The following is a 13,627-nucleotide window of genomic DNA, read 5'->3' as shown; positions in this document are numbered from 1 at the left end:
TAGAAAATAGGTGCAGGAGTAGGCCATTCGGCCCTTCTAGCCTGCAGCGCCCCATTCAATGAGTTCATGGCTGAACATTCAACTTCAGTACCCCATTCCTGCTTTCTCGCCATACCCCTTGATCCCCCGAGTAGTAAGGACCTCATCTAACTCCTTTTTGAATATATTTCGTGAATTGGCCTCAACAACTTTCTGTGGTAGAGAATTCCACAGGTTCACCACTCTCTGGGTGAAGAAGTTCCTCCGCATCTCGGTCCTAAATGGCTTACCCCTTATCCTTAGACTGTGACCTCTGGTTCTGGACTTCCCCAACATTGGGAACATTCTTCCTGCATCTAACCTGTCTAACCCCGTCAGAATTTTAAATGTTTCTATGAGGTCCCCTCTCATTCTTCTGAACTCCAGTGAATACAAGCCCAGTTGATCCAGTCTTTCTTGATAGGTCAGTCCCGCCATCCCGGGAATCAGTCTGGTGAACCTTCGCTGCACTCCCTCAATAGCAAGAATGTCCTTCCTCAGGTTAGGAGACCAAAACTGTACACAATACTCCAGGTGTGGCCTCACCAATGCCCTGTACAACTGTAGCAACACCTCCCTGCCCCTGTACTCAAATCCCCTCGCTATGAAGGCCAACATGCCATTTGCTTTCTTAACCGCCTGCTGTACCTGCATGCCAACCTTCAATGACTGATGGACCATGACACCCAGGTCTCTTTGCACCTCCCCTTTTCCTAATCTGTCACCATTCAGATAATAGTCTGTCTCTCTGTTTTTACCACCAAAGTGAATAACCTCACATTTATCCACATTATACTTCATCTGCCATGCATTTGCCCACTCACCTAACCTATCCAAGTCGCTCTGCAGCCTCACAGCATCCTCCTCGCAGCTCACACTGTCACCCAACTTAGTGTCATCCGCAAATTTGGAGATACTACATTTAATCCCCTCATCTAAATCATTAATGTACAGTGTAAACAGCTGGGGCCCCAGCACAGAACCTTGCGGTACCCCACTAGTCACTGCCTGCCATTCTGAAAAGTACCCATTTACTCCTACTCTTTGCTTCCTGTCTGACAACCAGTTCTCAATCCATGTCAGTACACTACCCCCAATCCCATGTGCTCTAACTTTGCACATCAATCTCTTGTGTGGGACTTTGTCGAACGCCTTCTGAAAGTCCAAATATACCACATCAACTGGTTCTCCGTTGTCCACTTTACTGGAAACATCCTCAAAAAATTCCAGAAGATTTGTCAAGCATGATTTCCCTTTCACAAATCCATGCTGACTTGGACCTATCATGTCACCTCTTTCCAAATGCACTGCTATGACATCCTTAATAATTGATTCCATCATTTTACCCACTACCGATGTCAGGCTGACCGGTCTATAATTCCCTGTTTTCTCTCTCCCTCCTTTTTTAAAAAGTGGGGTTACATTGGCTACCCTCCACTCTATAGGAACTGATCCAGAGTCAATGGAATGTTGGAAAATGACTGTCAACGCATCCACTATTTCCAAGGCCACCTCCTTAAGTACTCTGGGATGCAGTCCATCAGGCCCTGGGGATTTATCGGCCTTCAATCCCATCAATTTCCCCAACACAATTTCCCGGCTAATAAGGATTTCCCTCAGTTCCTCCTCCTTGCAAGACCTCCCGACCCCTTTTATAACCGGAAGGTTGTTTGTGTCCTCCTTCGTCAATACCGAACCAAAGTACTTGTTCAATTGGTCCGCCATTTCTTTGTTCCCCGTTATGACTTCCCCTGATTCTGACTGCAGGGGACCTACGTTTGTCTTTACTAACCTTTTTCTCTTTACATATCTATAGAAACTTTTGCAATCCGTCTTAATGTTCCCTGCAAGCTTCTTCTCATACTCCATTTTCCCTGCCCTAATCAAACCCTTTGTCCTCCTCTGCTGAGTTCTAAATTTCTCCCAGTCCCCAGGTTCGCTGCTATTTCTGGCCAATTTGTATGCCACTTCCTTCGCTTTAATACTATCCCTGATTTCCCTTGATAGCCACGGTTGAGCCACCTTCCCTTTTTTATTTTTATGCCAGACAGGAATGTACAATTGTTCTAGTTCATCCATGCAGTCTCTAAATGTCTGCCATTGCCCATCCACAGTCAACCCCTTAAGTATCATTCGCCAATCCATCCCAGCCAATTCACGCCTCATACCTTCAAAGTTAGCCTTCTTTAAGTTCATTGAGGGAACAGGAGGGACTGTGGGTCAGTATCCATCAGTGAGGGAACAGGAGGGACTGTGGGTCAGTATCCATTAGTGAGGGTACAGGAGGGACTATGTGGGTCAGTATCTATCAGTGAGGGTACAGGAGGTACTGTGTGGGTCAATATCTATCAGTGAGGGAACAGGAGGGACTGTGTGGGTCAGTATCTATCAGTGACAGTACAGGAGGGACTGTGTGGGTCAGTATCTATCGGTGAGGGTACAGGAGGGACTGTGTGGGTCAGTATCTATCAGTGAGGGTACAGGAGGTACTGTGTGGGTCAGTATCTATCATTGAGGGAACAGGAGGGACTGTGGGTCAGTATCTATCAGTGAAGGTATAGGAGGGACTGTGTCGGTCAGTATCTATCAGTGAGGGTACAGGAGGGACTGTGGGTCAGTATCTATCAGTGAGGGTACAGGAGGGACTGTGTGTCAGTGTCTATCAGTGAGGGGACAGGACGGACTGTGTGGGTCAGTATCTATCAATGAGGGTACAGGAGGGATTGTGGGTCAGTATCTATAGGTGAGGGTACAGGAGGGACTGTGTGGGTCAGTATCGATCAGTGAGGGTACAGGAGGGACTGTGTGGGTCAGTATCTATCAGTGATGGTACAGGAGGGACTGTGTGGGTCTGTATCTATCAGTGAGGGTACAGGAGGGACTGTGGGTCAGTATCTATCAGTGACGGTACAGGAGGGACTGTGGGTCAGTATCTATCAGTGAGGGTACAGGAGGGACTGTGTGGGTCAGTATCTATCAGTGAGGGTACAGGAGGGACTGTGGGGTCAGTATCTATCAGTGAGGGTACAGGAGGGACTGTGTGGGTCAGTATATATCAGTGCGTATATAGGAGGGACTGTGTGGGTCAGTATCTATCAGTGAGCGGACAGGTGGGACTGTGTGGGTCAGTATCTATCAGTGAGGGTACAGGAGGGACTGTGTGGGTCAGTATCTATCAGTGAGGGTAAAGGAGGGACTGAGTGGGTCAGTATCTATCAGTGAGGGTAAAGGAGGGACTGTGTGGGTCAGTATCTATCAGTGAGGGTACAGGAGGGACTGTGTGGGTCAGTATCTACCAGTGAGGGTACAGGAGGGACTGTGTGGGTCAGTATCTATCAGTGAGCGGACAGGTGGGACTGTGTGGGTCAGTATCTATCAGTGCGGGTACAGGAGGGACTGTGTGGGTCAGTATCTACCAGTGAGGGTACAGAAGGGACTGTGTGGGTCAGTATCTATCAGTGAGGGTACAGGAGGGACTGTGTGGGTCAGTATCTATCAGTGAGGGTACAGGAGGGACTGTGGGTCAGTATCTATCAGTGAGGGTACAGGAGGGACTGTGTGGGTCAGTATTTTCCAGTGAGGGTACAGGAGGGACTGTGTGGGTCAGTATCTATCAGTGAGGGTACAGGAGGGACTGTGGGTCAGTATCTATCAGTGACAGTACAGGAGGGACTGTGGGTCAGTATCTATCAGTGAGGGGACAGGAGGGACTGTGGGTCAGTATCTATCAGTGACAGTACAGGAGGGACTGTGGGTCACTATCTATCAGTGAGGGTACAGGAGGGACTGTGTGGGTCAGTGTCTATCGGTGAGGGTACAGGAGGGTCTGTGTGAGTCAGTATATATCAGTGAGGGTATAGGAGGGACTGTGTGGGTCAGTATCTATCAGTGAGGGTACAGGAGGGACTGTGTGGGTCAGTATATATCAGTGCGCATATAGGAGGGACTGTGTGGGTCAGTATCTATCAGTGAGGGTACAGGAGGGACTGTGTGGGTCAGTATATATCAGTGAGGGTATAGGAGGGACTGTGTGGGTCAGTATCTATCAGTGAGGGTACAGGAGGGACTGTGTGGGTCAGTACATATCAGTGAGGATATAGGAGGGACTGTGTGGGTCAGTATCTATCAGTGAGGGTACAGGAGGGACTGTGGGTCAGTATCTATCAGTGAGGGTACAGGAGGGACTGTGGGTCAGTATCTATCAGTGAGGGTACAGGAGGGACTGTGGGTCAGTATCTATCAGTGAGGGTACAGGAGGGACTGTGTGGGTCAGTACCTATCAGTGAGGGTACAGGAGGTACTGTGGGTCAATATCTATCAGTGATGGTAAAGGAGGGACTGTGTGGATCAGTATCTATCAGTGAGGGTCCAGGAGGGACTGTGTGGGTCAGTATCTATCAGTGAGGGTACCGGAGGGACGTGTGGGTCAGTATCTATCAGTGAGGGTACAGAAGGGACTGTGGGTCAGTATCTATCAGTGAGCATACAGGAGGGACTGTGGGTCAGTATCTTTCAGTGAGCTTACAGGAGGGACTGTGTGGGTCAGTATATATCAGTGAGGGTACAGGAGGGACTGTGGGTCAGTATCTATCAGTGAGGGTACAGGAGGGTCTGTGTGGGTCAGTATATATCAGTGAGGGTATAGGAGGGGCTGTGTGGGTCAGTATCTATCAGTGAGGGTACAGGAGGGTCTGTGGTTCAGTATCTATCAGTGGGGGTACAGGAGGGACTGTGTGCGTCAGTATCTATCAGTGACGGTACAGGAGGAACTGTGTGGGTCAGTATCTACCAGTGAGGATACAGGAGGGACTGTGTGGGTCAGTATCTATCAGTGAGGGTACAGGAGGGACTGTGGGTCAGTATCTATCAGTGAGGGTACAGGAGGGACTGTGTGGGTCAGTATCTATCAGTGAGGGTACAGGAGGGACTGTGTGGCTCAGTTTCTACCAGTGAGGGTACAGGAGGGACTGGGTGGGTCAGTATCTATCAGTGAGCGGACAGGAGGGACTGTGTGGGTCAGTATCTATCAGTGAGCGGACAGGTGGGACTGTGTGGGTCAGTATCTATCAGTGCGGGTACAGGAGGGACTGTGTGGGTCAGTATCTATCAGTGAGGGTAAAGGAGGGACTGTGTGGGTCAGTATCTACCAGTGAGGGTACAGGAGGGACTGTGTGGGTCAGTATCTATCAGTGAGCGGACAGGTGGGACTGTGTGGGTCAGTATCTATCAGTGCGAGTACAGGAGGGACTGTGTGGGTCAGTATCTACCAGTGAGGGTACAGGAGGGACTGTGTGGGTCAGTATCTATCAGTGAGCGGACAGGTGGGACTGTGTGGGTCAGTATCTATCAGTGCGGGTACAGGAGGGACTGTGTGGGTCAGTATCTATCAGTGAGGGTAAAGGAGGGACTGTGTGGGTCAGTATCTATCAGTGAGGGTAAAGGAGGGACTGTGTGGGTCAGTATCTATCAGTGAGGGTACAGGAGGGACTGTGGTTCAGTATCTATCAGTGGGGGTGCAGGAGGGACTGTGTGTGTCAGTACCTATCAGTGAGGGTACAGGAGGTACTGTGTGGGTCAGTATCTACCAGTGAGGATACAGGAGGGACTGTGTGGGTCAGTATCTATCAGTGAGGGTACAGGAGGGACTGTGGGTCAGTATCTATCAGTGAGGGTACAGGAGGGACTGTGTGGGTCAGTACCTATCAGTGAGGGTACAGGAGGTACTGTGGGTCAGTATCTATCAGTGAGGGTAAAGGAGGGACTGTGTGGATCAGTATCTATCAGTGAGGGTACAGGAGGGACTGTGTGGGTCAGTATCTATCAGTGAGGGTCCAGGAGGGACTGTGTGGGTCTGTATCTATCAGTGAGGGTACCGGAGGGACTGTGTGGGTCAGTATCTATCAGTGAGGGTACAGAAGGGACTGTGGGTCAGTATCTATCAGTGAGCATACAGGAGGGACTGTGGGTCAGTATCTTTCAGTGAGCTTACAGGAGGGACTGTGTGGGTCAGTATATATCAGTGAGGGTACAGGAGGGACTGTGGGTCAGTATCTATTAGTGAGGGTACAGGAGGGACTGTGGGTCAGTATCTATCAGTGAGGGTACAGGAGGGACTGTGGGTCAGTATCTATCAGTGAGGGTACAGGAGGGACTGTGGGTCAGTATCGATCAGTGAGGGTACAGGAGGGACTGTGTGGGTCAGTATCGATCAGTGAGGGTACAGGAGGGACTGTGTGGGTCAGTATCTATCAGTGAGGGTACAGGAGGGACTGTGTGGGTCAGTATCTATCAGTGAGGGGACAGGAGGGACTGTGTGGGTCATTATCTATCAGTGAGGGGACAGGAGGGACTTTGTGGGTCAGTGTCTATCAGTGAGGGTACAGGAGGGACGGAATGGGTCAGTATCTATCAGTGAGGGTACAGGGGGGATTGTGTGGGTCAGTATCTATCAGTGAGGGTGCAGGAGGGACTGTGTGGGTCAGTATCTATCAGTGAGGGTACAGGAGGGACTGTGTGTGTCAGTATCTATCAGTGAGAGTGCAGGAGGGACTGTGGGTCAGTATCTATCAGTGAGGGTACAGGAGGGACTGTGTGGGTCAGTAACTATCAGTGAGGGTACAGGAGGGACTGTGTGGGTCAGTATCTATCAGTGAGGGTACAGGAGGGACTGTGTGGGTCAGTATCTATCAGTGAGGGTACAGGAGGTACTGTGGGTCAGTATCTATCAGTGAGGGTAAAGGAGGGACTGTGTGGATCAGTATCTATCAGTGAGGGTACAGGAGGGACTGTGTGGGTCAGTATCTATCAGTGAGGGTCCAGGAGGGACTGTGTGTGTCAGTATCTATCAGTGAGAGTGCAGGAGGGACTGTGGGTCAGTATCTATCAGTGAGGGTACAGGAGGGACTGTGTGGGTCAGTATCTATCAGTGAGGGTACAGGAGGGACTGTGTGGGTCAGTATCTATCAGTGAGGGTACAGGAGGGACTGTGTGGGTTAGTATCTATCAGTGAGGGTACAGGAGGGACTGTGTGGGTCAGTATCTATCAGTGAGGGTACATAGAAACATAGAAACATAGAAAATAGGTGCAGGAGTAGGCCATTCGGCCCTTCTAGCCTGCAGCGCCCCATTCAATGAGTTCATGGCTGAACATTCAACTTCAGTACCCCATTCCTGCTTTCTCGCCATACCCCTTGATCCCCCGAGTAGTAAGGACCTCATCTAACTCCTTTTTGAATATATTTCGTGAATTGGCCTCAACAACTTTCTGTGGTAGAGAATTCCACAGGTTCACCACTCTCTGGGTGAAGAAGTTCCTCCGCATCTCGGTCCTAAATGGCTTACCCCTTATCCTTAGACTGTGACCTCTGGTTCTGGACTTCCCCAACATTGGGAACATTCTTCCTGCATCTAACCTGTCTAACCCCGTCAGAATTTTAAATGTTTCTATGAGGTCCCCTCTCATTCTTCTGAACTCCAGTGAATACAAGCCCAGTTGATCCAGTCTTTCTTGATAGGTCAGTCCCGCCATCCCGGGAATCAGTCTGGTGAACCTTCGCTGCACTCCCTCAATAGCAAGAATGTCCTTCCTCAGGTTAGGAGACCAAAACTGTACACAATACTCCAGGTGTGGCCTCACCAATGCCCTGTACAACTGTAGCAACACCTCCCTGCCCCTGTACTCAAATCCCCTCGCTATGAAGGCCAACATGCCATTTGCTTTCTTAACCGCCTGCTGTACCTGCATGCCAACCTTCAATGACTGATGGACCATGACACCCAGGTCTCTTTGCACCTCCCCTTTTCCTAATCTGTCACCATTCAGATAATAGTCTGTCTCTCTGTTTTTACCACCAAAGTGAATAACCTCACATTTATCCACATTATACTTCATCTGCCATGCATTTGCCCACTCACCTAACCTATCCAAGTCGCTCTGCAGCCTCACAGCATCCTCCTCGCAGCTCACACTGTCACCCAACTTAGTGTCATCCGCAAATTTGGAGATACTACATTTAATCCCCTCATCTAAATCATTAATGTACAGTGTAAACAGCTGGGGCCCCAGCACAGAACCTTGCGGTACCCCACTAGTCACTGCCTGCCATTCTGAAAAGTACCCATTTACTCCTACTCTTTGCTTCCTGTCTGACAACCAGTTCTCAATCCATGTCAGTACACTACCCCCAATCCCATGTGCTCTAACTTTGCACATCAATCTCTTGTGTGGGACTTTGTCGAACGCCTTCTGAAAGTCCAAATATACCACATCAACTGGTTCTCCGTTGTCCACTTTACTGGAAACATCCTCAAAAAATTCCAGAAGATTTGTCAAGCATGATTTCCCTTTCACAAATCCATGCTGACTTGGACCTATCATGTCACCTCTTTCCAAATGCACTGCTATGACATCCTTAATAATTGATTCCATCATTTTACCCACTACCGATGTCAGGCTGACCGGTCTATAATTCCCTGTTTTCTCTCTCCCTCCTTTTTTAAAAAGTGGGGTTACATTGGCTACCCTCCACTCTATAGGAACTGATCCAGAGTCAATGGAATGTTGGAAAATGACTGTCAACGCATCCACTATTTCCAAGGCCACCTCCTTAAGTACTCTGGGATGCAGTCCATCAGGCCCTGGGGATTTATCGGCCTTCAATCCCATCAATTTCCCCAACACAATTTCCCGGCTAATAAGGATTTCCCTCAGTTCCTCCTCCTTGCAAGACCTCCCGACCCCTTTTATAACCGGAAGGTTGTTTGTGTCCTCCTTCGTCAATACCGAACCAAAGTACTTGTTCAATTGGTCCGCCATTTCTTTGTTCCCCGTTATGACTTCCCCTGATTCTGACTGCAGGGGACCTACGTTTGTCTTTACTAACCTTTTTCTCTTTACATATCTATAGAAACTTTTGCAATCCGTCTTAATGTTCCCTGCAAGCTTCTTCTCATACTCCATTTTCCCTGCCCTAATCAAACCCTTTGTCCTCCTCTGCTGAGTTCTAAATTTCTCCCAGTCCCCAGGTTCGCTGCTATTTCTGGCCAATTTGTATGCCACTTCCTTCGCTTTAATACTATCCCTGATTTCCCTTGATAGCCACGGTTGAGCCACCTTCCCTTTTTTATTTTTATGCCAGACAGGAATGTACAATTGTTCTAGTTCATCCATGCAGTCTCTAAATGTCTGCCATTGCCCATCCACAGTCAACCCCTTAAGTATCATTCGCCAATCCATCCCAGCCAATTCACGCCTCATACCTTCAAAGTTAGCCTTCTTTAAGTTCATTGAGGGAACAGGAGGGACTGTGGGTCAGTATCCATCAGTGAGGGAACAGGAGGGACTGTGGGTCAGTATCCATTAGTGAGGGTACAGGAGGGACTATGTGGGTCAGTATCTATCAGTGAGGGTACAGGAGGTACTGTGTGGGTCAATATCTATCAGTGAGGGAACAGGAGGGACTGTGTGGGTCAGTATCTATCAGTGACAGTACAGGAGGGACTGTGTGGGTCAGTATCTATCGGTGAGGGTACAGGAGGGACTGTGTGGGTCAGTATCTATCAGTGAGGGTACAGGAGGTACTGTGTGGGTCAGTATCTATCATTGAGGGAACAGGAGGGACTGTGGGTCAGTATCTATCAGTGAAGGTATAGGAGGGACTGTGTCGGTCAGTATCTATCAGTGAGGGTACAGGAGGGACTGTGGGTCAGTATCTATCAGTGAGGGTACAGGAGGGACTGTGTGTCAGTGTCTATCAGTGAGGGGACAGGACGGACTGTGTGGGTCAGTATCTATCAATGAGGGTACAGGAGGGATTGTGGGTCAGTATCTATAGGTGAGGGTACAGGAGGGACTGTGTGGGTCAGTATCGATCAGTGAGGGTACAGGAGGGACTGTGTGGGTCAGTATCTATCAGTGATGGTACAGGAGGGACTGTGTGGGTCTGTATCTATCAGTGAGGGTACAGGAGGGACTGTGGGTCAGTATCTATCAGTGACGGTACAGGAGGGACTGTGGGTCAGTATCTATCAGTGAGGGTACAGGAGGGACTGTGTGGGTCAGTATCTATCAGTGAGGGTACAGGAGGGACTGTGGGGTCAGTATCTATCAGTGAGGGTACAGGAGGGACTGTGGGTCAGTATCTATCAGTGAGGGTACAGGAGGTACTGTGGATCAGTATCTATCAGTGACGGTACAGGAGGGACTGTGTGGGTCAGTATCTATCAGTGAGGGGACAGGAGGGACTGTGTGGGTCAGTATCTATCAGTGAGGGTACAGGAGGGACTGTGTGGGTCAGTATCTATCAGTGAGGGGACAGGAGGGACTGTGTGGGTCAGTATCTATCAGTGAGGGTATAGGAGGGACTGTGGATCAGTATCTATCAGTGAGGGTACAGGAGGGACTGTGTGGGTCCGTATCTATCAGTGAGGGTACAGGAGGGACTGTGGATCAGTATCTATCAGTGAGGGTACAGGAGGGACTGTGGATCAGTATGTATCAGTGAGGGTACAGGAGGGACTGTGGATCAGTATCTATCAGTGACGGTACAGGAGGGTCTGTGGATCAGTATCTATCAGTGACGGTACAGGAGGGACTGTGGGTCAGTATCTATCAGTGAGGGTACAGGAGGGACTGTGTGGTTCAGTATCTATCAGTGAGGCTACAGGAGGGACTGTGTGGATCAGTATCTATCAGTGAGGGTACAGGAGGGACTGTGTGGATCAGTATCTATCAGTGAGGGTACAGGAGGGACTGTGTGGATCAGTATCTATCAGTGAGGGTACAGGAGGGGCTGTGTGGGTCAGTATCTATCAGTGACAGTACAGGAGGGACTGTGTGGGTCAGTATCTATCAGTGAGGGTACAGGAGGGACTGTGTGGGTCAGTATCTATCAGTGAGGGTACAGGAGGGACTGTGTGGGTCAGTATCTATCAGTGAGGGTACAGGAGGGACTGTGTGGGTCAGTATCTATCAGTGAGGGTACAGGAGGGACTGTGGATCAGTATCTATCAGTGAGGGTACAGGAGGGACTGTGGATCAGTATCTATCAGTGAGGGTACAGGAGGGACTGTGTGGGTCAGTATCTATCAGTGAGGGTACAGGAGGGACTGTGTGGGTCAGTATCTATCAGTGAGGGTACAGGAGGGACTGTGGATCAGCATGTATCAGTGACGGTACAGGAGTGACTGTGGATCAGCATGTATCAGTGACGGTACAGGAGGGACTGTGGATCAGCATGTATCAGTGACGGTACAGGAGGGACTGTGGGTCAGTATCTATCAGTGATGGTACAGGAGGGACTCATTCGATATCCAGAAGTGCAATCTTTAGCACGGATAATCAGGAGTCAAAATCCTGGTTGGTTTGAAGTGTGCCTAACTCAAGGGTACTGAGGCCAACTGGAGCCCCCCCAGCTGTTGCAGCAACTAACTCGCCATTGACCAAAGACTGAAACTGGGTCCTGCGGGTCAGTGCGACGCAGCACATGCTTCGACCAAGTGAACCATCATTCCCTTTTAATAGCAGTTGCACAACTCGGGTGGCCAAGCCAAATGGGCAACTGGCTATCTTTGAACGAAATTGCCCCCCGCCCGAAACGGGGCCCTCCCACCCCATTTTGTGTGTTTTTACCGCCGGGGTGGTTGAGGTCGTCTCTTGAACAACATTCCACTCTTTGTTGAGCCAACTGGGCACTGACCTTCCTCGCTCCAGTCACGGAAGTCTTTGGCCAGCCATACCTTTAAAGAAGTACGTTCTCCCTGTGTACTGTGAGTGAACGGCAGCATCCAGGTTTCCAGGTAATTCCTTCCACAGTCGGTTGATTTTTATGGGATGTCCAGCGCCATTGTGTTCACTAACAATCCACACGTAATCGCCCTTGAAAGCGTAACCCTTCTGGCTTGGACCTACAAGGAAAGCACCATGATGAGTGAGACGCCATCATACACACACGTATGGTACCCTGTGCTTGGTCGGGTCACGGCCAGCCCCTGCACAAGCAGTGTTTGTGGAGAGGACGTTGGTGCCTCCACCCTGTGACACGAGATGTTCGTGCTCCAGGGCTCCGGGCCATGAACCTGCCATGGACAAATCAGATTGTGCAAACTCTTCATTCCCACAGTCGTGTGAGACCAATTGTGTTGAAAGAAAGACTTGCATTTCTATAGCGCCTTTCACAACCTCAGAACGTCCCAAAGCACTTTACAGCCAGTGAAGTACCTTTGGAGTGTAGTCACTGTTGTAATGTGGGAAACGCGGCAGCCAATTTGCGCACAGCAAGCTCCCACAAACAGCAATGTGATAATGACCAGATCATCTGTTTTAGTGATGTTGATAGAGGGATAAATATTGGCCAGGACACCGGGGAGAACTCTCCTGCTCTTCTTCGAAATAGTGCCATGGGATCTTTTATATCCGCCTGAGGGAGCAAACGGTTTAATGTCTCATTCAAAAGATGGCACCTCCACAGTGCGGCTCTCCCTCAGCACTGCACTGGGAGTGTCAGCCTGGATTTATGTGCTCAAGTCCCTGGAGTGGGACTTGAACCCACAACCTTCTGACTCAGGCGAGGGTGCTGCCCACTGAGCCACGGCTGACACTATATCCTCGCCGAGAGTGTCGGGTACAGGTGATCAGAATATGGTACAACTGATGGTATTCGATACCGTGGCACCTTCGCCCATCACGAGTTATAGTCTGAAACTTACTGAGAATGAAGGCATCGAGATCTGCCGTGCAGGGATCTGGCTGTCCACTGGTTGGTGGCATTGACGTGGTGATTTGAGGTGGAGCCAAGATGGTTGAATCGCTGTCTGATTCTCGTTCACCTGGGGAGTTCCCAAAAACAAAACGATCAACATGTTGAATACATTCCTAGAAACTTACAAGGACGACTGATTCAACCCCATCGTGAATAGATGGGGCCTCAAAAGAAAGAAAGTCTTGCATTTCTATAGCACCTTTCATAACCACCGGACGACTCAAAGCGCTTTACAGCCAATGAAGTACTTTTGGAGTGTAGTCACTGTTGTAATGTGGGAAACACGGCAGCCAATTTATGCAGCAAGCTCCCACAAACAGCAATGTGATAATGACCAGATAATCTGTTTTCGTTATGTTGATTGAGGGATAAATATTTAGTCCCAGGACACCAGGGATAACTCCCCTGCTCTTCTTCGAAATAGTGCCGTGGGATCTTTTACATCCACCTGAGAGAGCAGACGGGGCCTCGGTTTAATGTCTCATCCAAAAGACAGCACCTCCGACAGTGCAGCACTCCCTCAGTACTGACCCTCCGACAGTGCAGAACTCCTTCAGTACTGCCCCTCCGACAGTGCAGCGCTCCCTCAGTACTGCCCCTCCGACAGTGTCGCACTCCCTCAGTACTGACCCTCCGACAGTGTAGCACTCCCTCAGTACTGACCCTCCGACAGTGTAGCACTCCCTCAGTACTGACCCTCTGACAGTGCAGCACTCCCTCAGTACTGACCCTCCTAAAGTGTAGCACTCCCTCAGTACTGCCCCTCCGACAATGCAGCACTCCCTCAGTACTGACCCTCCGACAGTGTAGCACTCCCTCAGTACTGACCCTCTGACAGTGTAGCACTCCCT

General features: G+C 49.8%; 1 protein-coding gene across 2 annotated transcripts in view; it reads right to left on the bottom strand.

Moving 5' to 3' along the window:
* Positions 1-13,627, bottom strand: part of mmp19 (matrix metallopeptidase 19) — a 92,050-nt gene that overhangs the window by 61,653 nt on the left and 16,770 nt on the right. For both annotated transcript variants that reach the window (XM_070869339.1, XM_070869338.1), the window contains exons 6-7: positions 12,724-12,843; positions 11,755-11,922 (exon numbers count right to left, since the gene is read on the bottom strand). In XM_070869339.1, coding sequence (XP_070725440.1) covers positions 11,755-11,922; positions 12,724-12,843 — 288 coding nt within the window. The remainder of the gene's footprint in view (positions 1-11,754; positions 11,923-12,723; positions 12,844-13,627) is intronic.

This window comes from Pristiophorus japonicus, chromosome X, assembly GCF_044704955.1.
Source record: "Pristiophorus japonicus isolate sPriJap1 chromosome X, sPriJap1.hap1, whole genome shotgun sequence".
Classification (NCBI taxonomy): domain Eukaryota; kingdom Metazoa; phylum Chordata; class Chondrichthyes; family Pristiophoridae; genus Pristiophorus; species Pristiophorus japonicus.
Note: the sequence above shows the minus strand (reverse complement) of the source record. Positions and strands in the feature narration are given on the sequence as shown.